The sequence below is a fragment of the Equus asinus genome, chromosome 30 (genome assembly GCF_041296235.1).
Source record: "Equus asinus isolate D_3611 breed Donkey chromosome 30, EquAss-T2T_v2, whole genome shotgun sequence".
Classification (NCBI taxonomy): domain Eukaryota; kingdom Metazoa; phylum Chordata; class Mammalia; order Perissodactyla; family Equidae; genus Equus; species Equus asinus.
In genome coordinates, this window is record NC_091819.1 from 19,825,949 (window position 1) to 19,852,669 (window position 26,721).

At 42.4% G+C, this 26,721-nt stretch overlaps 2 protein-coding genes across 4 annotated transcripts in view; one reads left to right on the forward strand and one right to left on the reverse strand.

Moving 5' to 3' along the window:
* Nucleotides 1-11,439, reverse strand: part of LOC123286419 (TATA box-binding protein-associated factor RNA polymerase I subunit A-like) — a 95,548-nt gene extending 84,109 nt beyond the window's left edge. For 2 of the 3 annotated variants that reach the window (XM_070501650.1, XM_070501649.1), the window contains exons 1-3: nucleotides 11,059-11,423; nucleotides 9,937-10,068; nucleotides 6,227-6,385 (exon numbers count right to left, since the gene is read on the reverse strand). The gene's annotated coding sequence lies outside the window, so the exon portion shown is untranslated. Of the gene's footprint in view, nucleotides 1-6,226; nucleotides 6,386-9,936; nucleotides 10,069-11,058 lie in introns of all 3 variants that reach the window. The other variant, XR_011499490.1, reaches the window with a different exon arrangement.
* The window catches only part of LOC123286417 (transport and Golgi organization protein 1 homolog), an 83,341-nt gene that overhangs the window by 47,778 nt on the left and 8,842 nt on the right, over nucleotides 1-26,721 (forward strand). The window contains 4 exon segments of the mRNA XM_070501426.1: nucleotides 22,552-22,578; nucleotides 23,447-23,502; nucleotides 23,594-23,684; nucleotides 23,857-23,995. Of these exon segments, the coding sequence (XP_070357527.1) occupies nucleotides 22,552-22,578; nucleotides 23,447-23,502; nucleotides 23,594-23,684; nucleotides 23,857-23,995 (313 nt within the window).

Genomic DNA, 26,721 nt, shown 5'->3' on the forward strand with positions numbered 1-26,721 from the left:
ATCAACAAATCTCTTAGTTACTACTGATAGAGGAAATAAATCACAATGCAGTATTTATATGTTTAATTGAATAATTATACAGTCTAATTTCCCACTCCCTTCTTCATCCTATTCTGTATGATCTATTCTCTCAGAAATTAGTCCTACTGAGAATGCCACAGAAAACCACAAAAGCAACTGTATCTTTGAAATTTTTTCCATCTATCAAATTTTTTAAAACTGAAAAACCACCCAGAACAACACAAGAGCATTCCCCAAGGAGAAAAAGACATGAAGGAAGAAATCAGCTGCACATTTGTTCATTTCTGTCAAATCGTCTATGGAGAACAGATGCGAACAAAAGTTGATTGTAATCTAATATGTGTATAGTACCTCAAAGTACAGAACCTAACATTTATAAAGGACTTTGATTGACATTCTTCAAGTTTCTATCCAACAATATGTTATCATACTTTTAATAACGAAGTATTTGAAGTACATGAATCAACAACTTATTACATTCAAAATGTAATTAACTGATCACAAAGAGGATTGAGGGAATTTTGGGGGTGATGGAAATGTTCTCATATCGGATCTATCAAATTGATAGACATACAACACTATAGATTTATCAAAAGTCATTTTGAAAGGTAAGTGTAAGTTTTACACTTACAATGAGTGAATTTTATGAGAGGAAAATTACTACACAAATCCAAGAATCTTAACGGTGATACTTGCTAAAGAAAAGTTTTGGCTAATGAAAAGTTAGAAGTAGAAAAAGTAGAAAACCAAAATGGAACACTCAAAGCAGTATTCAATGCCATTTCAAGAGTAAGATTATACATCAGTGACAGCAGAACATGGCAGAGTGAGCTGTTCCCTTTACCCCTCCCCCTCCAAAGTACAACTAAATGGACATTTATTGATTCATGGAAGACACGCACAGAGTACCACAGGACGCCAGAGAGACCCACACAGCTATACATCTGAAGGTGGATGGACTATCCCCAGGGAGGTGGTAGAGATAGGTGAGCACTCGCCGGCCCCCCGCAACCCTGTACACGTGTGCAACTGCTCTCTCTCCCGGATGGAGCACCCGTAGCACCGCTATGGCCTTGAGGGTGGGAGCATGCCTCAGCAGGACTGCAAAACAGGTGATGGCTGCCCTGAGGCCCCACATGATCACTTTCCCATCCAGTGGGAAAGCCCAGAGTGCCGCCACAGTCCCAGGGAGTGGCCCAGGTTGAGACCAGTGGGGAGGCCCAGCCCACCAAACACAATGGCCACTGAGACCTAGAAGGAGGCAGTGGTAAATCGACGCGCGTGGGCAAATGACTTCCTCGCTGCCGAGGACACCCATAGTGCTGCTGTGGCCAGAACCATGGGAGCATGCCTCAGCAGGACTGTGGGAGCAGGCGGTGGCAACCCTGAGCCCTCGTGTGATCACTTTCCCATTAGGTGGGAGAGCCCACAGGGCTGCTGCAGTCCCAAAGAGCAGCCTAGGCTCAGACAGGCACAGCTGGCAGGGATCATGGTGGGCTCACAAGACACAGCTCCTGACCCCTCCACTGGCAGCAGGTAGAATCTGTGACCAGATACTATCACTATGGAAAGGCACAAATCCACCCCATCAAATAGTATGAAGAGGTATATTAATACTGCAGACCAGAAGGAAAAAGACAAACACTCAGAAATCAATCCTGAAGGCACAGAAATTTACAATCCAAATGACAGAGAATTCAAAATAGCTATCATAAAAAACCCTCAATGAGTTACAAGAAAATTCAGAAAGACAGTTCAATGAAATCAGGAATAAAATTAATTAATGGAGAGACTTCTTCACAAAAGAGGTTGAAACTGTAAAGAAAAACCAATCAGAAATGTTGGCAGTGAAAAATACAATGAATGAGATAAAGAAAAATCTGGAGTCCTTAAACAACAGAGCTGATATTATAGAGGACAGAATTAGCAATTGAGAGGACAGAAATAGAGAAATGCTTCAGATGGAGGAGGAGAGAGAACTAAGACTAAAAAAAAATGAAGAAATTCTCTGAGAATTATCCGACTCAACTAGGAAATGCAACAGAAGGGTCAGAGATATTCCAGAGGGAGAAGAGAGGGAGAAAGGAACGGAGAGCTTGTTCAAAGAAATAATAGCTGGGAATTTCCCAAACCTGGGGAAGGAGCTAGAATTACACGTAAAAGAAGCTAATAGAACTCCTAATTAAATCAGTGTAAAAAGACCTCCTCCAAGGCATATATTAGTAAAACTGGCAAAAGTAAATGACAAGGAAAAATACTAAGGGCACCAAGGCAGAAGAAAATCACCTACAAAGGAACCACTATTAGGCTCCAGCAGATTTCTCAGCAAAAACCTTACAGGCTAGGAGAGAGTGGAATGACATATTCAAAATTCTGAAGGACAAAAAACTTCAGCCAAGAATACTCTATCTTAGTCCTTCTATCCCCATTGTTAAGTGACGCATGACTGCATGTCAGACCTTGTCACCAAGTCTTTTACGCTCTTTTCTGCCCTTTTTATCCTTTTGTTTCCCTGCTTTAGCCTGATATTTTCTATATGGTCCATTAATCCTCTCTTCTGCTATGTTCCATTGGCTATTAAACCCAGCTATTGAGTTAATTTCAAATATTGAAGTTTTCAAAAGGAAAAACAGAACTTCTCTAAATCTATCTTGTCTTGAACATAAATAAGCATTCAACACAGTTATTCTCTGTTATATTTTAAAAAGTCTTTTCAAAAACACCATTGGTAATTGACAATCCGAATGAAGTCACCATCTTGCTATGTTCTAACTATCTGTAATCTTTTGTTGTACAAATTGGTAAAAGGAAACCTTGGAGGGTAAGGTTAGAAGAGCAACTTCCAAAGTATTATGCAGTAAAACAAAGCCTGTTAAAAACTTCATAAAATGTACAGTTTCCACATCTGAGGGTTTGATAATGTCAATTTTTATGAACATGTAAGTATACATTAGAGCTAATTGGCTTTTTCAAAGAAGACTGATAGATAAGGATTTTTCTCACTCATCTGTTTAGGTTGAAAAGGACCTTTCTTTTTCTTCCTCCTCTAAAATATCATGTCAAAAACCAACCACAAAATATATAAAGAACTCCTACAATCCAACAACAGAAAGATAAATCACCCAATTCAAAAAAGGGCAAAGGGCTTGAAAAGACATTTCTCCAAAGAAATACAGATAGCCAATGAGCACATGAAAAGTTGCTCAATATCACCAGCCATTAGAGACACGCAAATCAAAACCACAATGAGATGCCACTTCACATCCATCAGGACAGCTATTATCAATTAAAAGAAAAAAAACAAGTGTTGGTGAGGATGTGGAGAAATTTAAATCCTCATGCATTGCTGGTGGGAATGTAAAATAATGCAGCTGCTGGGAAAACAGTCTGATGGTTCCCCAAAAGGTTAAACAAAGAATTACCACATGATCCAGCAATTCCACTCCTAGATATACACCCAAAACAAGCGAAAGCAGGGAAACACATACTTGTACACTCATGTTCACAGCAGCATTATTCACAACAGTCAAAAATTGGAAACAACCCAAATGTCTATCAACAGATGAATGGACGAACAAAATGTGTAATATATAAACAAAAGAATATTATTCAGCTTAAAAAGGAAGGAGATTCTGATCATGCTATAACGTAGATGAATTCTCAAAACATGCTAAACGAAATAAGCAAGACATAAAAGGACAAATACTGTATGATTCCACTTAGATGAAGCTCCTAGAACAGGCAGATTCCTTCAGACAGAAAGTGGACTAGAGGTTAGCAGGGGGCTGGGGGTGGGGGTTGTGGGGACTTACTGTTCAAAGGACACGGAGTTTCTGTTTGGGACGATGAAATAGTTCTGGAACTGGATAGTGGCGATGGGTGCACAAAATTCTGAACATACTTAATGTCACTAAAGTGTGCACTTACAAATAAATGGTAAATTTTATGTTACGCATACTTTACCACCACAACAAAAAACTTTTAAAGCAATACCACGTACAGTAACCATCCAAAACATGAAACACTTAGGGATAAATTTAACAAAATATATACAATCAAAACTACAAAACATTTCAGAAAGAAATAAAAGACCTAAATGAATGGTAAATGATGGACAGACATATCATTTCCAGTTTGGAAACATCAATTTGTTAAGATGCCAACTCTTTCAGAATTCATCCACAGGTTCAAAATCCTAGCAAGATTTTCTTGAAGCAACAAATTGATCTAAAAATGTATATGGAAAGTCAAAGAACATAGAGAAGCTAAAAACAACTTTGGAAAAAGACGAATTTGTATGACTTTCATGGTATGATTCCAAAACTTGCTATAAAACTACAGTAATCACGATATGTGGTATTGGTATATGATGGAAATATACATCTATACAATATAGATGTAGAGAAATAGAGGTAGAGAAATATACTCTATACAATAGAGTCCATATCTATGATCAACTGATTTTCAACAAAGTTAAAAATGTAACTCAACAGGAGAAGAAGGGTAGTCTGTTCAATAAATGGTGCTCAAAAAATCATATGGAAAATAATGAACCTTGACTCTGACCTCATACTACACAAAAAAAGTAGGTGAAAATCTATCATGGACCTAAACAAAATTATAACACTTCTAGGGGGGAAAAAAAAGAGAATCTTCATTATCCTGAGGTAGGCAAAGATTCCTTAGACAAAAAGTACTAACTATAAAAGAAAAATGAATAAACTGTACTTCATCAAAATTAGAAATTTTTGTTTCTTTGAAAGATAGTGTTAGGAAACCAAAAAGGTAAGCCATGGACTGGAAGAAAATATTCACAATCCATATATCTGACAAAGGACTTGTATCCAGATTATATTAAAAACTTTCAAATCAGTAAGAAGGCAACCCTCCAAAAAAACACACAAAACATTTGAACGGACACTTCACAAAAGAAGATACAGTGGGGGGCCGGCCTGGTGGCTTAGCTGTGAAGTTTACACGCTCCACTTTGGCGGCCCACGGTCACTGGTTTGGATCCCAGGCGCAGACCTACGCACCACTTATCAAGCCATGCCATGGCAGGCATCCCACATATAGAGTAGAGGAAGATGGGCACAGACATTAGCTCAGGGCCAATCTTCCCCAGCAAAAAAGAGGAGGATTGGCAGTGGATGTTAGCTCAGGGCTAATCTTCCTCAAAAAAAGAAGATACAGGAATAGCCAACAGGCATATTAAAAGATGCTCAACGTCATTAGTCATTAGGGAAACACAAATTAAAACCACAGTGAGACACCACTACACACCTACTAGAATGGCTATAATTCAAGACTAACAATACCAAATGTTGATGAAGATGTAGAGAAATTGAACTTTCACACATCACCAGTGGGAATATCAATGGTACAGTCACTCCAGAAAACACCCAGGCAGTTTCTTAAGAAGTTAAACATATACTTTCCAGCAATTCTACTCTTAGCTAGCTACCCACGAAAAATGAAAATATATGTGCACACAAAGATTTGTACATGAATGTTGACTGTAGCATTCATAGTAGCCAAAAAGTGCAATAACCCAAATGTTCATCATGAAATGCATGTATAAAAATGGACTACTCCTCAGCAGTAATAAGGAATAAACTACTGATACGATATGGATGAATCTCAAAAACATTACGCTGAGCAAGAAAAGCCAGACAACAAAAGGAGTACGTACTGTAAGATTTCATTTATATGAAATTCTAGAAGAGGTAAAATTAATCTATAGTGACAGAAAGTAGATCAGCGGTTACCTGGGGCCAGGAATACTGGGGGGAATGAAGGACTTTCTGGGGTGATGGAAATGTTCGCTATCTTATCCTGGTGGTTACATGGATGTATATATTTGTTAAAATGCATCCAAGTGCACACTTAAAATAAGTGCTTTATTACATGTAAATTACACTTCAAAAAGGTGATTTTTAAAAAAATAGCAATGCAGAACTTTCCAACCAGGGTGGCAAAGGGTTTCTGAAAGACTGATCCTCTCCCCTCACTCTCTCTTGGGCAGGGGGTGGCGGAATCATAGTGGGGGGGTCTCCTGGCCCTGCAGCCTCCTGTTTACCTCAGTGTACCCCACACACATTGTCATTTTATGGGTGCTATAATACGGAAGTTGGAAAGCAATGACGTAAGAATGTTTTAAAGTAGATCCCCAATCCTGTTCAAACTTTGAATAAAAATTCTGTACCTTAAACACGCTTATCAGTTTCTCTCTTGGGGCCTTCTCTCTCTTGAGAAAGTTGTATAAGTAGATATGAGCATTTGGATTCGATGGGAACTTCTCATCATAGGCATAATTGGTGAGAACCTCTCGGGCTCCATCTTGATCCCCATAGAATTCCAGCATCTATATAAAATGAGTCATAATATCTTAGCTAAACTCTGTAAGATAGCTACATGAAAGATAATGCACAACTTAACTTTATTGATGGGTACAAAAAATTATAAAAGTGACAAGTAGTATATACTGTTTAGGGAACCAGAGTAATGACAGCTTTTGCTTTCACCAGCACAGGTTACAACCTCTATGGAACAGAGAAGATCACCTGCAACCCCAACGGTTTCCCATGGTTTCTTTAGCATATTTTGTTACTGAAAAATGCAGCAACTTCAACCTAAGAACTGTTTCTATAAAAAATAAAGTCCTCAGAAAACTCTCTGACCCCGACCCCCGAACAGCCTAGTATCTGCAAACAGCTTTCTTCCAGCGGACGCCCCCAGAACATCGCCACACACCAAGGGCAGGAGGAAGCGCACACCAGAGAAGCGACGGTGGAAACAGGTGACCAGAGCCCTACCTAAGCCCCCCGCAATTACACCTAAGCCCCGAGGGAAGCTCCAGAGTTACACACCGGAGGCGGCGGGGAAAACCCCTAGCCGCCATTAGCGGGGAGGCCCCGCCCAGCATCCACAACGCCAGGAGGCTCCCAGAGTGAATCCCAGCTGCCGCCACCGGCCCCACTGACCCCGCTTTGGCCTGGGTGGGGCTCGGGGCTACCCAAGACCTCCTGGGAGAGGACTGGGGCTGGGTGGAGCTCCAGCAGCAGGCTCCGCGGCCTGGGGGGGGAACTCCAGAGTTCCGTCCGGGCAGCAGGCAAAGTCTCTACCTGCCATTAGCAGGGAGGCTCCGCCCAGCATCCACAACGCTGGGAGGCTCCCGGAGCGAATCCCAAACGGGGCGGCGGCCCGCCAGCTGCTGCCACCGGCCCCACTGACCAGGCTTTCGCCTGGGTGGGGCTCGGGGCTACCGGAGATCTCCTGGGAGAGGACTGGGGAAGGGTGGAGCTCCAGCGGTAGGCTCTGCGGCCCGGGGGGTAAACTCCGGAGTTCCATCCAGGCAGCAGGCAAAGTCTCTACCTGCCATTAGCGGAGAGGCTCCGCCCAGCATCCACAACGCTGGGAGGGTCCCAAAGAGGAGAATCCCAGGCAGGGCAGCAGCCGGCCAGCTGCCACTGAACTCAAGGTCTCCGGCTATCCCCCAGACAGGGCAAGGAGCTCCCTGAGATCTTAGGGGAGAGGACTGGGGCTGGGTGTAGTTCCAGCGACCCGGCTCCGTGGCCCAGGGGGAAACTCTACAGTCTCACAGCAGCCTCAGCGATAGCCTCTGCACAGCACTAGTAGAGAGCACCCACCCGGCAACCACAAGGCTGGAAGACCCTGGGACAAAAGTAGCATAGCTAGGTGAGCTAACCACAGACTGCAGAAGATGCCCATAGCTCTGCTGTGACCCATAGTGGACAATGAGATTTTCGTGGGCGCCGACAGTGAGAGAGCTGCAAATATAAGTGATCCTGCCCCTGGCCGCTGGGAAAGCCCATAACACTGCTGCAGACCCCAAGGAGGGAGCACATCTAGGTGGTCTGCAACAGTAGGCACCAGCAGCCTGAAGCCCCCTTGTGACGGCCCCCACAGCTGAAGAGGGAACCCACAGGATCACTGTGACTGCGAGGAGGGGCCCAGGCCCAGTTAGCAACAGCTGATAGGGTTCCTGATTGGTGCAGTATAAACAGATGACCCCCCACCACACCAGTAGAAACAAGTGGAAGCAGTAACTAAACTCTATCTCTATGAGGAGGCACAAATCTACACCATCAAGCAATAGGAGAAAATATATTAAATCTCCAGAACAGAAGGAAAATGACAAATACACACAAAACAATCCCAAAGACAATGAAATATATAACCTAAATGATGATGACTTCAAAACAGCCATCATTAAAAAACTCAATGAGTTAAAAGAGAATTCAGATAGACAACTCAACGAGTTCAGGAGCTATGTCACAAAAGAGTTCGATACTATAAAGAAGAACCAAACAGAAATGCTGGAAATGAAGAAGACAATAGAGATTAAGAAGAATCTAGATGCACTGAACAGTAGGGCCGATAATACGGAGGAAAGAATTAGCAATTTGGAAGATAGGAATATAGAAATGCTGCAGGCAGAGGAGGAGCGAGAACGAAGACTAAAAAGAAGTGAAGAAACTCTCTGAGAATTATCTGACACAATTAGGAGATGCAACGTAAGGATTATAGGTATACCAGAGGGAGAAGAGAGAGAGAAGGGGACAGAAAGCCTATTCAAAGAAATAATGGCTGAGAACTTCCCAAACCTGGGGAGAGAGATGGAACTTCATGTGACAGAAGCCAACAGATCTCCAAACTTTATCAATGCAAGAAGACCAACCCCGAGGCATGTAGTAGTGAAGCTAGCAAAAGTCAAGAACAAGGAGAGAATACTAAGGGCAGCCAGGCAGAAGAAATTAACCTACAAAGGAACCCCCATCAGGCTATCAGCAGATTTCTCAGCAGAAACTTTACAGGCTGGAAGAGAGTGGAATGATATATTCAAAAATCTGAAGGACAAAAACCTGCAGCCGAGAATTCTCTACCCAGCGAAAATATCCTTCAAATACGATGGAGAAATAAAAACTTTGCCAGATAAACAAAAATTAAGGGAATTCCTTGCCACAAAATCTCCTCTTCAAGAAATGCTCAGGAAAACCCTAATTCCTGGAAAATCAAAAAAAGGAAAGGGGCTACAAAACCAAGAGCAAAGGAGATAAGTAGGACAGCAACAGAGAGTAGCAGCTCTCCATCAGAACAGACTAAACCACGGGACAAGAAACAAAGGAAATTGAAGAGAACCAGGAAACAAGACATAAAATGGCAGCGGTAGGCCCCCACATCTCAATAATCACTCTAAATGTAAATAGATTGAACTCTCCAATCAAAAGACACAGAGTGGCAGGATGGATCAAAGAACAAGACCCAACAATATGCTGCCTCCAGCAAACACACCTCAGCCCCAATGACAAACAGACTCAGAGTGAAGGGATGGAGAACAATACTCCAAGCTAATAATGAACAAAAGAAAGCAGGTGTCGCTATACTAATATCAGACAAGGTAGACTTCAAAGCAAAACAGATAAAGAAAGACAAAGAGGGACAGTATATAATGATAAAGGGGACTCTCCACCAAGAAGACATAACACTTATAAATATATACGCACCCAACACAGGAGCACAAAAATTTGTAAAGCAACTCTTAACATGGTACTATACTGTATACAAGGATGCAAACATTTTAAGGCTTCTACACATTATTAAGCTGCCTTTCACAATGGCTGTTAAGAAGTCCTAATTCTACAAATAGTGAAATCTTTAGGTTTTGATAGAACAGATTTATAAATTGAAGTTTTCCCACTGAGATAATATACATGTTGTCTTGTTCACTTATGTCTTTACCAACAAGGATTACACTGAATTATTCGCCAAGGATAGCTTAGATTATTATTAATTTGTGTTCATATTATTAACTGAAAAAAAAAGGGGGGCCACTGATTATAAGACATCCCTTGTATTTCTGAGACAACATATAAGTTAATTTAATTTACTCACAACAAGGATGGTTCTCCAGAAGAAAACGGCAAATGAAACAATTCCTAAGGAGGCAGTGATAAGCACAGGCTTCCATGGCAGGCCATAACAATTGGGTCCAGGCTGAACATCATCAGGCAATGTAGCAAGTAGCTGAAACAGAAATGTTTGAAATAATGGGCACCCATAAAGAAACTTACAATAAAGCAGTCACAAAGAATCATCCACAGAAATTCTAAGTCAACCTCCATCAGGTAACTGCTCCCTCAAAAACCTTCAATAGCTCCCACTGCTTCAATAAAGATAGGATACTGGCAGCCTCGTATTTCTTGTGCAGCTTGAGGTCTTTTTAAACATTAGGAATCTAAATGTCTCTAAGTTGAGGATATATTTCCAGTTTGCAATGGGTCCTACCACATCATGTTGTCTAACACATGGCTGGACTCCCTCTGGTGCATACTTTTCTCTTAGTTGATTGCTATGACTTAAAAGGCCATAAAAAAATCAAAAAACAATTGAAACATACTATAGAAGGAATCAACTCCTATGGGGGCAAATAAAACCAAAATGATGACTAACATAAACACTGCACTTTCCCGCTAAGACTTTAAATCTTAATTCTGTTCTACTCTTACATAAAGCCAAATGCTGAGTACCTTCAGACACCTCGCGATCACTAGTCTAGACTACTCTGGATTTAACTGTCTCCTACAAAACTCAACGCCTTAATTTTAAATGCTTCCTGGAAGACAGCGCATTCAACACCTGCTTGCTTCTCCGCTGTTTTCACCGCGCTGTGCAACTACACAAGTATCTGCCATACCAGCCCCATCCCCCAACAGTGCCGATCACTGGAAAAGGACCCGCAGGGGACGGGATGCTCGCTGTTTTGATCGAGACTGCATACCACAAAGTAACACAGTGCCTGGTACATCGAAAGTGCTCAATAAAAAATGAACAGCTGACGAAACCTCACACACACTGCCACCGGCCTCGCTACACAGCACTGCAGCGTCCCGCCTGCCTCGGGCCTCACACACTCCGTCTCTCCCTCGCCCGGGCCGTCGGTGCACCCGCTCGGCTCGGAACTCGGCCACCCGCCTGCCAGCGCTGGGGTCCCTCCCGGGGAATGGGGGCCGTCACCTCCAGTAGCTTGGCGGTGAGGGCTGCGTAGAGCACCGACGGGGTCCCAGGAGCTCCGGGTCCCCCGGGGAAGCGGTGACGGCAGGCACCGTGGCAGGTACTGAGTCCACGGCGTGGGCCCAGCCGAGCGGACGCGACGCTTCCCCGTGGAACCGCACCGGACCCCCACTCTGTCACCGCTTCCGCCTTCGGAAAGCACCAGGCGCGGGCGGCGGAGCCGGGGGCGAACTTCGCCTTCCCACGCCGCCCACCCTCTCCGCCCGCCGCCTCCCGTCTAACACGTCCTCAGACACGGCCCCCGGCGGACGTTAGGCGGACGTTAGGCGGACGTTAGCGGGCCTCGGGGGGCCGGGCCCGCGGTGGGCGGGGCCAGAACGGAAGGAACCAAGGGCGGGGCGGCGCGGGGGGGCAGGCGCGAAGAGACCTGCGCGGAAGAAACCAAGGGAAGGGAGGCTCCCCCGTCGCAGGCACCCGGAGGGCGCGCGCGATTCAAAGGGCCCGGGAGCTAAGAGCGGAAGGAGGCGGAGGAGAAGAATGGGCGGGGGGTGGAGGACAGGAGAAAGGCCGGCCGCTGCCGCCCGCCCCGAACTGGCCCCTTCCATCACAGGGCGCTGAGACCCCAGGCACAGGCCCTGAGTGCCCAGGCAGCAGAGGTGGCGCCCCGCCCGCTCTCGCTGGAGGACCACCGCTCTGCCCGGATGCCCTCCTTCCCTGCCCACTCAGTCCCCGCTCGCTTTTCTCCTTCCTGACCTCCAGGTGCTCACACCGTCTCTCACCCTTGCTGATGCCCCTTTAAAAACCCTTCTACGGAGTCACATCATCACCACACCTATGCTAAGGGTTCAGTTCTGGGTCCCACATTGCATGTTTACATGAACTTGTGGAAAAGGACGAGGATTATGAATAGTCTGGAAATCGCGTTCCAAAAGTCGAAGAAACTGGGGACATTTAACCTGGGGGAGAAAAGATAGTCGCAGATCTTTAAAGGGTACGTCTTCGAGTTGAACATAAAGTCAGTTCAGAAGAACAATCAAGCAAGAACAAGCAGAGAAATCCTGAAATAGAAGAGCAAGGGAGGTTGGGTGGGAGGGCAGGCGAAGGCAGGCTCTGTAATTAAAACAGCACTGGCCCAAGAGTACAGACAGACCATGGAACACAACAGAAAAGCCAGAAACAGACCCAAGTGCATAGGAAATCTGGGATACACTAAAAGTCAGCTGGGGAAAAATAGACTTTTTATAAAGTGATGTTGGCGTAACTAAATAACCGTATGGGAAATGACAAAATCGGATCTTCTCCTTACTGTTCACAAGGATAAATTCCAATTTACATTCAGATCACAACCTAAGGGTAAAAAATGAAAACAAACACGTACTAGCAAAAATATGAGTGAATTTCTCAATGTATGATGAGTGGGCCAAACCCTCCTAATTATGTCTCAAAATCCAAGGGAAAAGACTTATAAACCTGATTACTTAAAAATTAAAAATTTGTCCAGCCCTTGTACGCAAAAAATGCAAAAGAAGCAAAGTTTGACAATGACAATCTGAGAAAAAATATTTGTAACCTATTACAAAGGGTTAACATTCCTAAATATGAAGAACTTTACAAATAAAGAAGAAAACAGCCAGCAAACCTATAGAAAAACGGGCTGACAAAATAAATAGTTCGTTCTCAGGAAAAGAAATAGGAATAGCTCACAAACATATGGAAACGTGCTCTGCCTCACTCATAATAAAAGAAACACAAACGAAAGCTACACTGAGATACCATTTCCCACTCATTGGCAACAGCCAAACATTTGACAACATACTCTCTTGGTGAGAGAATGTAGGGGAAACAGGTACTCTCATATATTGCTGATTATTATACAAAATGATACAACCCCTATGAGCAGGAATTTGGCAACATCTGCCAAAATTACCTGCATATTCACCTATTGATCCAACAATTCCACTTCTAAAGCTACTGGGGATACAACGACAGATGCTGAACAGACATATGCACAAAACTATGTTATTCCAGCATTATTTTTAACAACAGAAGACTGGAAATAATCAAAATGTCCACCAATAGAAGAATTGTTGAATACACTAAAGTACTATGAAACCGGGAAAAAGAGAAATCAAATAATTCTATATATACTGCTAGGGTATGGTTTCCGGAATATGCCTTTTTCAAAATCAAAAATAAAGGAGTGGAGAAGAGTATACTGTACTGCTTCTACCTAAGAAGGTAAGGAGAGACTTTTTATGGCTTTGAGGTAAAATTGACATGCAATAGACTACACGTCTTAAGTGCACAATGCAAATTCATGGCTGAGAAGCAGAAGAAAAGAAATAAACATAAGAGTGTAAATCGGTGAAATAGGAAACAAGGAAAATGAGTGAAAACAAAAGCTGGTTCTTGAGGTTAATAAAATTGATTTACCTCTAACCAGAGCGATCAGGAGAAGAAAAGAGGAGACACACATTACTAATATGAGCAATCAGGGAGGGACATCACTACAGATTCTGCAGATATTAAAATGATAAAGAGGAGGGACTAATATGAATAATTTATGCCAATTAATTTAACAATTTAGACAAAATGAAGAAATTCCATCTAAGACACAAATTGCAAACGCTCGCTCAAGAAGAAACAGGTAACCTCAATAGCCTTATGACTAGTCAAAAGTTGAATTTATAGTTAAAAATCTTTCTACAAAGAAAACTGCAGGACCAGAAGGCTTCCCTGGTGAATTCAATTAAATGTATAAGAAAGAAATAATACTAATTCTATACAAACTCTTCTAGAAAATTGAAGAGTGGGAAAATACTTCCTAGCTGATTGTATTAAGCCAGCATTAGCATAACAAAACCAAAGACATAACAAGAAAAGCATAGACTGGTATCTATTATGAACATAAGCACAAAAATTCTAAACAGAATTTTAGCAGATCAAATCCAACAGTATGTAAAAAGGATAATACATAATGACCAGGTATGCTATATCCAAGAATGCAAGGTTTCTTTAACATTAGAAAATAAGTGTAAGTCACATGTTAACAAACTTTGAAAAGAAAATCCGTATGTTCAGCTCAACAGACACAGAAAAAGGATTTGAAAAAATCCGACATTGATTACTGATATTTAAAAAAACAACACACTAGGACTGGAAGGGGGCTTCAAATAGCCTCTCTGAAAGACTTCGAGCCAGCGTCACAGGTAACGGTGAACGACCGACTGTTTCCCTGTAAGATCAGAACGAGGATGTCCACTCTCACAGCCTCCAGACAGCACTGTAGTGGGCACAGTAAGGCAGGAGCCGGTGCACTAAGGCAGGAAAAAGAAACAGAAAGCATCCAGGTCGGGAAGGAAACAGCAGAATTGTCTTTATTTGCAGATAACCTGAATGTCTGTGATTAAAATCTGATGGAATCTACAAAAACGCTACTGGAGCTAATGAGCGCATTCAGTAAGGTTGCTAGATAAAGATTAACATCTAAAAGCAGTTGTATTTCTATATACTAGCGATGAATAAGTGAAAATTGAAATTTTAAAAGTTTCCAGTCCAATAGCATCAAAAAATATAAAGTACTTAAGGGTAATCTGGCAAAACTGTAAGACATATAAATTGAAAACTATAAAATATTGCTAATAGAAATGAAAGAAGACCTAAAAATGGAGAGATCCCTTGTTGATGAGCGAGAAGACTTCATATTAAGCTATCGTATTGTCACTGTGACAAACAGGATGTCAGATATCATTCAGCTCCTCCGTTTGATCACTAGAGTCAACATGATCCCAATCAAAATCCCAGCAGGATCTTTTTGGTGGAAAATGACAAGTTGATTCCACAATTCAAATAGAAAATGCAAAGGACCTAGAAGAACATAAGCATGACCTGATTTCAGGACTTGTCACAAAGCTACAGTAATTAGGTTTGCATGGCATCAGTGTAAAGACAGACACATAAACCGTTGGATCGGAATAGACAACCCAGAGATAGATCCATATATGGCAGTGGATTTCAGAGGTGGAAAGGACAACTAAGCGAAGAAAAGGGAGCCTTTTCAATAAACGGTACTAGAACTATTGGAAATACTCCTGTGCAAAAAATTGATCCATACCTCACACGAGAAACGTAAATTAACTCAAAATGGTTCATAGACCTGAATGTAAAGCTTAAAAGTATAAAACTTCTAGAAAAAAGTTAGGTAAAGATTTCTTAGATTTGATACCAAATGATTCATAAAAGAAAAAATTGATAATTGGGACTTGATCAAAATAAAAATTTCTGCCCCTTGAAATCCACTGTTAAGTGAATGAAAAGACAAGCCACAGACTAGGAAGGAATCACTGTAAAGCATTTTTCTGATAAGGGACTTATATCCAGAATATATAAAGAACTCTCAAAATTCATTCATAAGAAAACAACCCAGTAAAATAACACTTCATCAAACAAAATATATGGATGGCTTAAGCATGTTAAAAATAATGCTCAACATCATTGCTTATCAGAGAAATGCCAATTTAAATCACCATGAGTTATCACTATACTCTTACTAGAATGACTAAAATTGAAAAGACTGATTATACCAAGTGTTGGAGATGTGGAGGAACTGGAAACATCATACACTGCTGGTGGGGATGTAGAATGGTACAACCACCTTGGAAAACAGTTTGTCACTTTCTTGAAAAGGTAAACATACACCTCTCAAATGATCCAGGTATCCCTCTATCAGTAGGTTATACGTCCATAGACGGACTTGTACATCACCATTCATGGCAGCTGTATTTGTAAAGGCCAAAAACTGGAACAAGCCAAATAGCCATCAAGAGGAGAATAAACAAACTGTGACATATCTGTACAATGAAGTGCTACTCAGCAATAAAAAGGAATGACCTGTTGATGATATATGTGGCCACATGGATGAGTCTCAACTTATGTTGAGAGAAGCCAGAGGAAAGAGAATACATGGTGTATTATTCCATATGTATAAAACTTTAGGAAATGCAAACTAATCTATCATGACAGAAATTCTGCTTGGGCGGGGAGGGAGGGGTGGCAAGTGGCAGGAGGTGGGATTACCAAGGGCATGGGACTTTTGGAGGTGAAGGATTCACATTATCTTGAATGTGATGATGGTTTCACAGATGTGCTTGTAAGTGAAAACTTAGATTGTGCACTTAAGACGTGTAATCTATTGCATGTCAATTTTACCTCAAAGCCATAAAAAGTCTCTCCTTACCTTCTTAGGTAGAAGCAGTACAGTATACTCTTCTCCACTCCTTTATTTTTGATTTTGAAAAAGGCATATTCCGGAAACCATACCCTAGCAGAATATATAGAATTATTTGATTTCTCTTTTTCCCGGTTTCATAGTACTTTAGTGTATTCAACAATTCTTCTATTGGTGGACATTTTGATTATTTCCAGTCTTCTGTTGTTAAAAATAATGCTGGAATAACATAGTTTTGTGCATATGTCTGTTCAGCATCTGTCGTTGTATCCCCAGTAGCTTTAGAAGTGGAATTGTTGGATCAATAGGTGAATATGCAGGTAATTTTGGCAGATGTTGCCAAATTCCTGCTCATAGGGGTTGTATCATTTTGTATAATAATCAGCAATATATGAGAGTACCTGTTTCCCCTACATTCTCTCACCAAGAGAGTATGTTGTCAAATGTTTGGCTGTTGCCAATGAGTGGGAAATGGTATCTCAGTGTAGCTTTCGTTTGTGTTTCTTTTATTATGAGTGAGGCAGAGCACGTTTCCATATGTTTGTGAGCTATTCCTATTTCTTTTCCTGAGAACGAACTATTTATTTTGTCAGCCCGTTTTTCTATAGGTTTGCTGGCTGTTTTCTTCTTTATTTGTAAAGTTCTTCATATTTAGGAATGTTAACCCTTTGTAATAGGTTACAAATATTTTTTCTCAGATTGTCATTGTCAAACTTTGCTTCTTTTGCATTTTTTGCGTACAAGGGCTGGACAAATTTTTAATTTTTAAGTAATCAGGTTTATAAGTCTTTTCCCTTGGATTTTGAGACATAATTAGGAGGGTTTGGCCCACTCATCATACATTGAGAAATTCACTCATATTTTTGCTAGTACGTGTTTGTTTTCATTTTTTACCCTTAGGTTGTGATCTGAATGTAAATTGGAATTTATCCTTGTGAACAGTAAGGAGAAGATCCGATTTTGTCATTTCCCATACGGTTATTTAGTTACGCCAACATCACTTTATAAAAAGTCTATTTTTCCCCAGCTGACTTTTAGTGTATCCCAGATTTCCTATGCACTTGGGTCTGTTTCTGGCTTTTCTGTTGTGTTCCATGGTCTGTCTGTACTCTTGGGCCAGTGCTGTTTTAATTACAGAGCCTGCCTTCGCCTGCCCTCCCACCCAACCTCCCTTGCTCTTCTATTTCAGGATTTCTCTGCTTGTTCTTGCTTGATTGTTCTTCTGAACTGACTTTATGTTCAACTCGAAGACGTACCCTTTAAAGATCTGCGACTATCTTTTCTCCCCCAGGTTAAATGTCCCCAGTTTCTTCGACTTTTGGAACGCGATTTCCAGACTATTCATAATCCTCGTCCTTTTCCACAAGTTCATGTAAACATGCAATGTGGGACCCAGAACTGAACCCTTAGCATAGGTGTGGTGATGATGTGACTCCGTAGAAGGGTTTTTAAAGGGGCATCAGCAAGGGTGAGAGACGGTGTGAGCACCTGGAGGTCAGGAAGGAGAAAAGCGAGCGGGGACTGAGTGGGCAGGGAAGGAGGGCATCCGGGCAGAGCGGTGGTCCTCCAGCGAGAGCGGGCGGGGCGCCACCTCTGCTGCCTGGGCACTCAGGGCCTGTGCCTGGGGTCTCAGCGCCCTGTGATGGAAGGGGCCAGTTCGGGGCGGGCGGCAGCGGCCGGCCTTTCTCCTGTCCTCCACCCCCCGCCCATTCTTCTCCTCCGCCTCCTTCCGCTCTTAGCTCCCGGGCCCTTTGAATCGCGCGCGCCCTCCGGGTGCCTGCGACGGGGGAGCCTCCCTTCCCTTGGTTTCTTCCGCGCAGGTCTCTTCGCGCCTGCCCCCCCGCGCCGCCCCGCCCTTGGTTCCTTCCGTTCTGGCCCCGCCCACCGCGGGCCCGGCCCCCCGAGGCCCGCTAACGTCCGCCTAACGTCCGCCTAACGTCCGCCGGGGGCCGTGTCTGAGGACGTGTTAGACGGGAGGCGGCGGGCGGAGAGGGTGGGCGGCGTGGGAAGGCGAAGTTCGCCCCGGCTCCGCCGCCCGCGCCTGGTGCTTTCCGAAGGCGGAAGCGGTGACAGAGTGGGGGTCCGGTGCGGTTCCACGGGGAAGCGTCGCGTCCGCTCGGCTGGCCCCACGCCGTGGACTCAGTACCTGCCACGGTGCCTGCCGTCACCGCTTCCCCGGGGCACCCGGAGCTCCTGGGACCCCTGTCGGTGGTCTACGCAGCCCTCACCGCCAAGCTACTGGAGGTGACGGCCCCCATTCCCCGGGAGGGACCCCAGCGCTGGCAGGCGGGTGGCCGAGTTCCGAGCCGAGCGGGTGCACCGACGGCCCGGGCGAGGGAGAGACGGAGTGTGTGAGGCCCGAGGCAGGCGGGACGCTGCAGTGCTGTGTAGCGAGGCCGGTGGCAGTGTGTGTGAGGTTTCGTCAGCTGTTCATTTTTTATTGAGCACTTTCGATGTACCAGGCACTGTGTTACTTTGTGGTATGCAGTCTCGATCAAAACAGCGAGCATCCCGTCCCCTGCGGGTCCTTTTCCAGTGATCGGCACTGTTGGGGGATGGGGCTGGTATGGCAGATACTTGTGTAGTTGCACAGCGCGGTGAAAACAGCGGAGAAGCAAGCAGGTGTTGAATGCGCTGTCTTCCAGGAAGCATTTAAAATTAAGGCGTTGAGTTTTGTAGGAGACAGTTAAATCCAGAGTAGTCTAGACTAGTGATCGCGAGGTGTCTGAAGGTACTCAGCATTTGGCTTTATGTAAGAGTAGAACAGAATTAAGATTTAAAGTCTTAGCGGGAAAGTGCAGTATTTATGTTAGCCATCATTTTGGTTTTATTTGCCCCCTTAGGAGTTGATTCCTTCTATAGTATGTTTCAATTGTTTTTTGATTTTTTTTATGGCCTTTTAAGTCATAGCAATCAACTAAGAGAAAAGTATGCTCCAGAGGGAGTCCAGCCGTGTGTTAGACAACATGATGTGGTAGGACCCATTGCAAACTGGAAATATATCCTCAACTTAGAGACATTTAGATTCCTAATGTTTAAAAAGACCTCAAGCTGCACAAGAAATACGAGGCTGCCAGTATCCTATCTTTATTGAAGCAGTGGGAGCTATTGGAGGTTTTTGAGGGAGCAGTTACCTGATGGAGGTTGACTTAGAATTTCTGTGGATGATTCTTTGTGACTGCTTTATTGTAAGTTTCTTTATGGGTTCCCATTATTTCAAACATTTCTGTTTCAGCTACTTGCTACATTGCCTGATGATGTTCAGCCTGGACCCGATTTTCGTGGCCTGCCACGGAAGCCTGTGCTTATCACTGCCTCCTTAGGAATTGTTTCATTTGCCGTTTTCTTCTGGAGAACCATCCTTGTTGTGAGTAAATTAAATTAACTTATATGTTGTCTCAGAAATACAAGGGATGTCTTATAATCAGTGGCCCCCCTTTTTTTTTCAGTTAATAATATGAACACAAATTAATAATAATCTAAGCTATCCTTGGCGAATAATTCAGTGTAATCCTTGTTGGTAAAGACATAAGTGAACAAGACAACATGTATATTATCTCAGTGGGAAAACTTCAATTTATAAATCTGTTCTATCAAAACCTAAAGATTTCACTATTTGTAGAATTAGGACTTCTTAACAGCCATTGTGAAAGGCAGCTTAATAATGTGTAGAAAAGACTTTAAAATGTTTGCATCCTTGTATACAATATAATACCGTGTCTAGTCATGTATCTTAAAGAAATAACCAATCATGCATTAAAGATCCTGTATAAGGAATTCAATGGAACTATGTATTCGAGCGAAAACTTGATACGGTGTAAATGAACTTTGCAGAGGAAAAGCTTTCAGTTTCGGTTGAAGCTTAACAGTTAAAGTGGGCAGAAGCATTGGATGCATAGTTTTCTAGAATTGAGTATTCTTTTTCTGACTTCTTAATTTTGTCAGCCATATATCATTCTTAGTAAACTCTCTTTTTTTGCACAAGTGATTGTAAAATCACTGAAAAAGTGTCTTTTGCTTGGATTCCTATGAAGTCTCCTCTAACCTCATGGGCTTTTCCTCAGATGGAAGGAAAAAGGGAGACCAGAAAGGCTGAATGGGAGGGGTCAAAAAGAAATTGTTTTCCGCTTCCTGCTCTCGTTTCTCCAGCTCAGAAGCTCTGACCCCCGTGTAGATTTCCACAAGGCTGTGCGGGCTTTGTGCCCCCACTGCTGCTTCTCAGCCTCAGCACTTGACTCTTGGAACCTTGGTCCCTTCTCTCAGTTGCCTCTGCTGCTTCTTGTTTCTCCTGCTGCTTGATTTGGGTGAAAGGAGGGCAAAGGAAGCTTCCTCTCTCATTAGCAAGGCTGTGACATTAGAGAAATAGTCATTTCTTTCCCCGTGGAAACTTGGAATACGTTTTCCTATAACAACATTATTGTGAATGGTGTTAGAGACTGTAATTAAATATCGAGATATTGTGGATGATGTTTGGACTGATCTGAGTATCTCATCCCCATATCTAATCATTGAAAGGGGAAGTAAATTCTGGGTTACAAAGACATTTAGTAACACTTTTGTTTTAAATTGAGTACTGCTTAGGTTTCATTATCCTATAATTCAGTGTTGTCTTTAGGAGATAATTTAGATGTTAGCTATCATTTCTCGTTTCTTGTGCATTTTCCTTTAGTAGTCTCCTCTCCCTTCCATGTTAATGACCACTGTTTTAGGGTTTTGGGAAAACTGGAAGATCTAGCTTATGAGATTTCTAAATTCAGCCAGTGGCCAATTTTAAATAGGATTTCTAAGATGTTTTCTGGTTAGAGAAGGAGGCATATCTTAGTACAAAGATTATGCCTTTAATTTTGTTTCCTCAGAGTCTTTTTGAACAATCCTTGTTTCTAGACATCATTCTGGCTGTTTGGGGTTTTTAAATAAATTTCAGGTAATGAAGTGTTAGTATATTTTAATATGAAAATATTATCCATTTTCCTTTTCTTTTCTTCTGAGGAAGATTTGCCCTGAGCTAACAGCTGTTGCTGATCTTCCTCTTTTTGCTTGAGGAAGATTTGCCTTGAGCTAACATCCATACCATCTTCCTCTATTTCGTATGTGGGTTGCCGCCACAGCACAGCTGCCGACAGTGATGTAGGTCCCCACTTGGGAACCGAACCCAGGCTGCCAAAGTGGAGCACGCAGAACTTAAACACTAGGCCACAGGGCTGACCCCATGTCCATGTTCATTATTAAAGTTGAGTGCTTTTTAAATAAGATTGGTGCTCATTTAATAGAGATATAAACATATCTTTAGTTGCAAAATGAGGTATTTACCTTAGTGCTTTTGTCTATCAGAAACTATTCATGAAGTATCACTGATTACATTTGAAATACTTTTTTTTTTTTTTTCTTAAAGGTTTAATTTTTTTCCTTTTTCTCCCCAAAGCCCCCCGGTACATAGTTGTATATTCTTCGTTGTGGGTCCTTCTAGTTGTGGCATGTGGGACGCTGCCTCAGTGTGGTTTGATGAGCAGTGTCATGTCTGCGCCCAGGATTCAAACCAAAGAAACACTGGGCCGCCTGCAGCGGAGCGCGAGAACTTAACCACTCGGCCACGGGGCCAGCCCCTTGAAATACTTTTTAACCTTATTTTTTATCCTTGGATCATTATGCTGAACCAAACTTGTTAAATTTTCATTTAGTTATAATTTGACTATTGTATTAGGAAGTGTACTGTTTCTATTAATAAAAAGTTTTGACATCAAATTTAATTTTATTTCTCTTTCTTTTAGGTAAAGAGTAGAATGTACCAAGGTAAATACTGAAGCTTATTTTGTTATTGTACTATTTCCTCAGTATTGGTGTTCAATAGGAGCTTCATGTAAGCTGGAAGTAGATACAGTGCCTTAGGATGTCTGATCGACTTACTAACTCCAGAAGGTTTACCTATCCTAGGTTATTAGCTGGGATGACAGAGTACATGGTGATGCTGCCAGCTGAGATAGGAGACGAGGCAGAACAAATTGTGGGAGTAGGAAGAAGATGACTAGTTTAATTTTGGGCAGACGGGCTTTGAATGTTGACTTAACGTAGGTTTATTACATGGGAACAGTCTTCCTGTGCTGATAGTTTAATTAGTGTAGTGTATACTTATTTAAGGAGGTAATTTGAGGAACAGAGATGTAAATCAATATGCTTGTATTTTCTGTCTGTTTCTCTTTGCAAATGACATATCCTTGAAATGATCACCTTTTCTGAACCTGAGGGTCAAAATAAAGGAGGAAATGAGCCAGGTGAATTAGCAAACGGGGAAGTGGGAAGTAAGACTGGTTTCAGGGAAGTTGGACCTCTTTTTGCTTTCCTGTCTTTAATTAAGTACATGATGCTCCTTTTTGGCTGACTAAATTTCCTCTTCAGCGTTCGAGTTGTAGACGCGTCACTGCACTTGTCTGTCCCTCTGTGTGCACTGGGCAGAGGCGCGTTGCTGGATTGTGGTATAGCAGTAGGCATGCAGTGAACACTGACTTTGCTTTCCCATCCCTTTGAGAACCAGATGTGGACCCTGGAGCTTGAGCAACATTAGTCATGTCTTAGACCTTTGAGTACTGAACGCTGGTCAGTGGGAGAAACTTGTTTCTCAGCTTTGTGGAGATGACATTTGAATTTAACACTCATCATGTCTGTAGCTCTGTGGTTTTAAGGCCTACCACCAGTTTTAAGAGTACTGAGGTGGTGGGAGCCACAAACTATCTAAGGCCATGAGAGCAGAGGCTAAAGGGTAGCAGTGTTTCTAGTCACTGGTTCCCAGACCGGATATTGCTTTCGTAGTGGGAATTTTAAACCACACCAGGTAGCGGATTCAAGGGGAGAACAGAGTGGGGGAGTCTTTGTAAATAAGATACTTGACCATGGGGAGTAGAGCTGAGAGAGAAGAAGGAGCTTCACCTCACACGTCCTTTCTTGCTCAAGCACCACATGGGTAACATTTTTATTGTACAAACTGGGAATTCGCTTGTTGAATCTAAGTGTGTGGTTCTCGTAAAAATCAAGTGGTCTAATCAGTTCTATTAGTTAATTTATTTTTATTTTGAATGTTTGAACATGGTACTTGTTCAGTTTGGGGGAAATCAAGGAAATATAGTTAAAAAGCAAGGGAGGAAGAAGTGATTAAAGCCATTTGTCTTTCAGGTGACCAGAGTGAGAGGATGAAAAATCAAATTAAGCAGACGATGGACATTTCTCGGGTATAATCCTTTCTATTGAGCCCCTAGGTGCCTGTGACTTCTTACTAGACTGTGCTTTTAAGAATACTTCTTTCTCTTCTGCAATTTTTAGACCCAAACTGCAATATCGGTGGTTGAAGAGGATCTAAAACTTTCACAAGTTAAGCTTAGAGCGTCGATGTCCACTGAGTGTAACCTGAAAGGTGGGTCACTTCTTCAGAAGAAATTGCCGTATATTGGGAAGCTGTAGAGTTGCGCTGGAAAGATAAAGAATGGCTTCCTGCTTTCATGTTTCTCACGCCTCTTAGCATCCCCCCTCAGCAAGTTCTCAGGTCCTGTGTGCGCACACAAGGTTCGAATGTTTTATCCTTACAGACCAAATAAAGAAATTAGAAGATGATCGCAGTTCCCTGGAGGCTGCCAAAGCTGGACTAGAGGATGAGTGCAGCACCTTGAGGGAGAAAGTGGAGGTTCTGAACGAGCTCTATCAGCAGAAGGAGATGGCTCTGCAGAAGTAAGATTTTGTGGTTCATTGGTAACAGTATGGTCATACAACTAAATGCCTGTGCTACTATTGATAATTCTGTCTTTTTTTTAAGAGGATTTACCATCTATACTCAGTGTAGATTTGTCTTTCTTTCTTTCTTCCTCGTTTCCCATAGCTTGCATTTTTCTTTCCATTGTAACCAGTTGTCAGAAATTGTTGCCTGTAATTTATTTGAGAGGGGAGTGGTTTCCTGGAACTAAGAGCAGTTACTACCGTGGAAGGGCTTTTTTTGAAGATCCACACCCTCTTATGGCTCCCTCGCTTATTTCACTTTTCTTTCTCTGTGGTCAGTTGTGTAATTCTGATTTGCCTTGCAGTGTTCTTCCAGTTCTTAATAGAGACTTTAAAAATGCGGAGCGGTTTGTATGACATGATTTTTAGTAGAATAAATACTTCAAAAGGAATATTTAGATATTGAAGGTCTTGAGTTTGGAACTTAATATAATCAAATACTCAGACTAAACGTTACATATTGACATTGCGGCAAGGGTGTTGGGAGTTTTAAATACAGAAATACCTGTTGGATGTGTTTATTTAGGTGTTAATCTGAAGTATACATCTCAAATTTGGAGGTAGGTATTTTTTGAAAGATGCACTTCTGTAGAACATTGTAAGTTTTTTTCTCCACAAAAATACCTGAGTTCTCTAAAAATAGGTTGTCAGTGGCAGTTGCGTTTGTGCTGGCTCCTATACTTTACTCTTCGGCATATATGGCAGTCTGTGAGGAAGCTTATCTTGCTGAGCAAATTTAATCCTGTTAAAATGCTTAGGCTGTTATTGCCTGATGCCATTAAACAAGGAAAGTCCACTGCTAACTTTTTCTCTAATTCTTTGCTCACCAAGCAGTCAGTTTAGATTTTCCAGATTTTGTTCACGCCGGATCTAAATATCTGGCCTGCTTCAGAGAAGTATTTCTTGTTTCATTACCTTTTGTTTTAAAGAGCACTTCTCTGCTACCAGCAGTAAGCTGAGTTACCTAAATGGCGTTTGTTTTTCTTGAGGGTACAGTCATCGTGGCACTGTTTCATTCAGTTCCTCCCTCATGCACCCAGTCACCATGGCTGCTTCGTACCCTGCTCTCCATCCCCCGAGCCACTGTGTTAGTCCAGGCCCATATCATCTTTCCTGCCAGTCCCTAACTAATCGCCTTGCTCCACTTTCTCTTTCTTAGACCCTTTCTTCCAAACTCTGGTTAATTTTCTCTGCAACCACCCGAGTGGACTTTGTAAAATACAAGTCTATTCCATGTCATGTGCGTAAAATCTATCCAGGATGCCCCATTCCCTTCCGGGTCAATTCCTGACTCGTGAGCAGGCACACAGGGCTCTTGCTGTCAGTTGTCCTGAGCTGTCTCTCCAGGTGCGTTTCCTGCAGCTCCTTCTCATGCTTCCTGACCTGCAGCCACACTGAACACACTTCCTCATGCCACTCGGAGCCTCTTTGTCATCGTGCCTGTTGCTTTCTCTGCAGTGAAGGTGTCCTTTTACGTTATTTCCTCCTGGCAGTCTCCTGCCTACTCAAGTTGTATGTTCCTTAAGATCATTTTTGGGGTGAGTTGTGGTATAAATGGTAGGTAGCAATAGAGACTGGATGAGTATTCGTTTTTTTCTTGTAACTCCTAAATATATATTTAGGTTTACATCTGCCTCTTGGTATTTCCTTTCTACTTGATGGCCTGTTCTGTGTTCCTTTTTCGCTCCCTCCTGTCTTCTGGATCGCTTCAGTATTTTTAATCTGCTTTCCCCCTGTTTAAGCTTGGTACTTGTCTCATGTAATTACCCTAAAGACCACAACCTATACCCTGCACTTAAAGTCTGACATAAAGATTTACCTCTTCCTGGGCTTCAGCCCCCTCCTGACTTGGATACTGTGGTGGTAATGTGTTGCTACTTAAACTCCACAGGATGTTTTGATTTCCTCTTACGCTGCTTTCGCGGCAGTGTTCATCCGATCGGCACACATATTTCTAGCAGTTCTTCCTTCTCCCCTGCGTCTCCCACCTTCCATGTGGGATCACTGTCATTGCACTTGAGGAGCAACCTGTAGTGACAGATTTGATCAGTTTATCTTTGTATGAAAACATCTTTATTTTGACTCCATTTTTTAAGGATCTTTCTACTGGCTATAGAATTTTCACAGTTTTCTGATTTCAGCCTTTAAAGATAACCAGTTACTTTCTGCTTTTAAAGTTTCTTTGAGGAATCCATTGTCAGTCTTATTTTCCCTGTTCACATGTCTCACTCCTGCGCTTGCTGCCTGGAGACGTTCTTTTGGGTTTTCAGCGGTTTTGGTGGGAGGTGCGTTGGCGTGGGTGTTTTTGTTTTTTCTCCTCTCTTCCCCTCCCCCTTCTTTGCTCTTTTGCGTTTATGTTACTTGGGGTCGTCAGCACCTCTTGAATTTTTGGGTCTTCATATATTGATTCTGCTTCATTCTCTCTTTTCCTTTGAAGATTCCACTTAAATACTTTTTATTGTTTCCAGTGTGTCTCCTACATTCTTATCTGTATTTGCTTTGTTCTGGATGGGGTTTTTTCTGACCTATCTTCTAGTGTGCTAGAATTCACTTGAGTTGTCAAATCTGCTGCTAAAATCAATGACTGAGTTCTTAATTTCAGTTTTCTAGTTTCTAGGAACTAAAATTCCTAGTTTTCACTTTTACTTCCTTGATTATATAAGGCACAATATTTTTAAAGT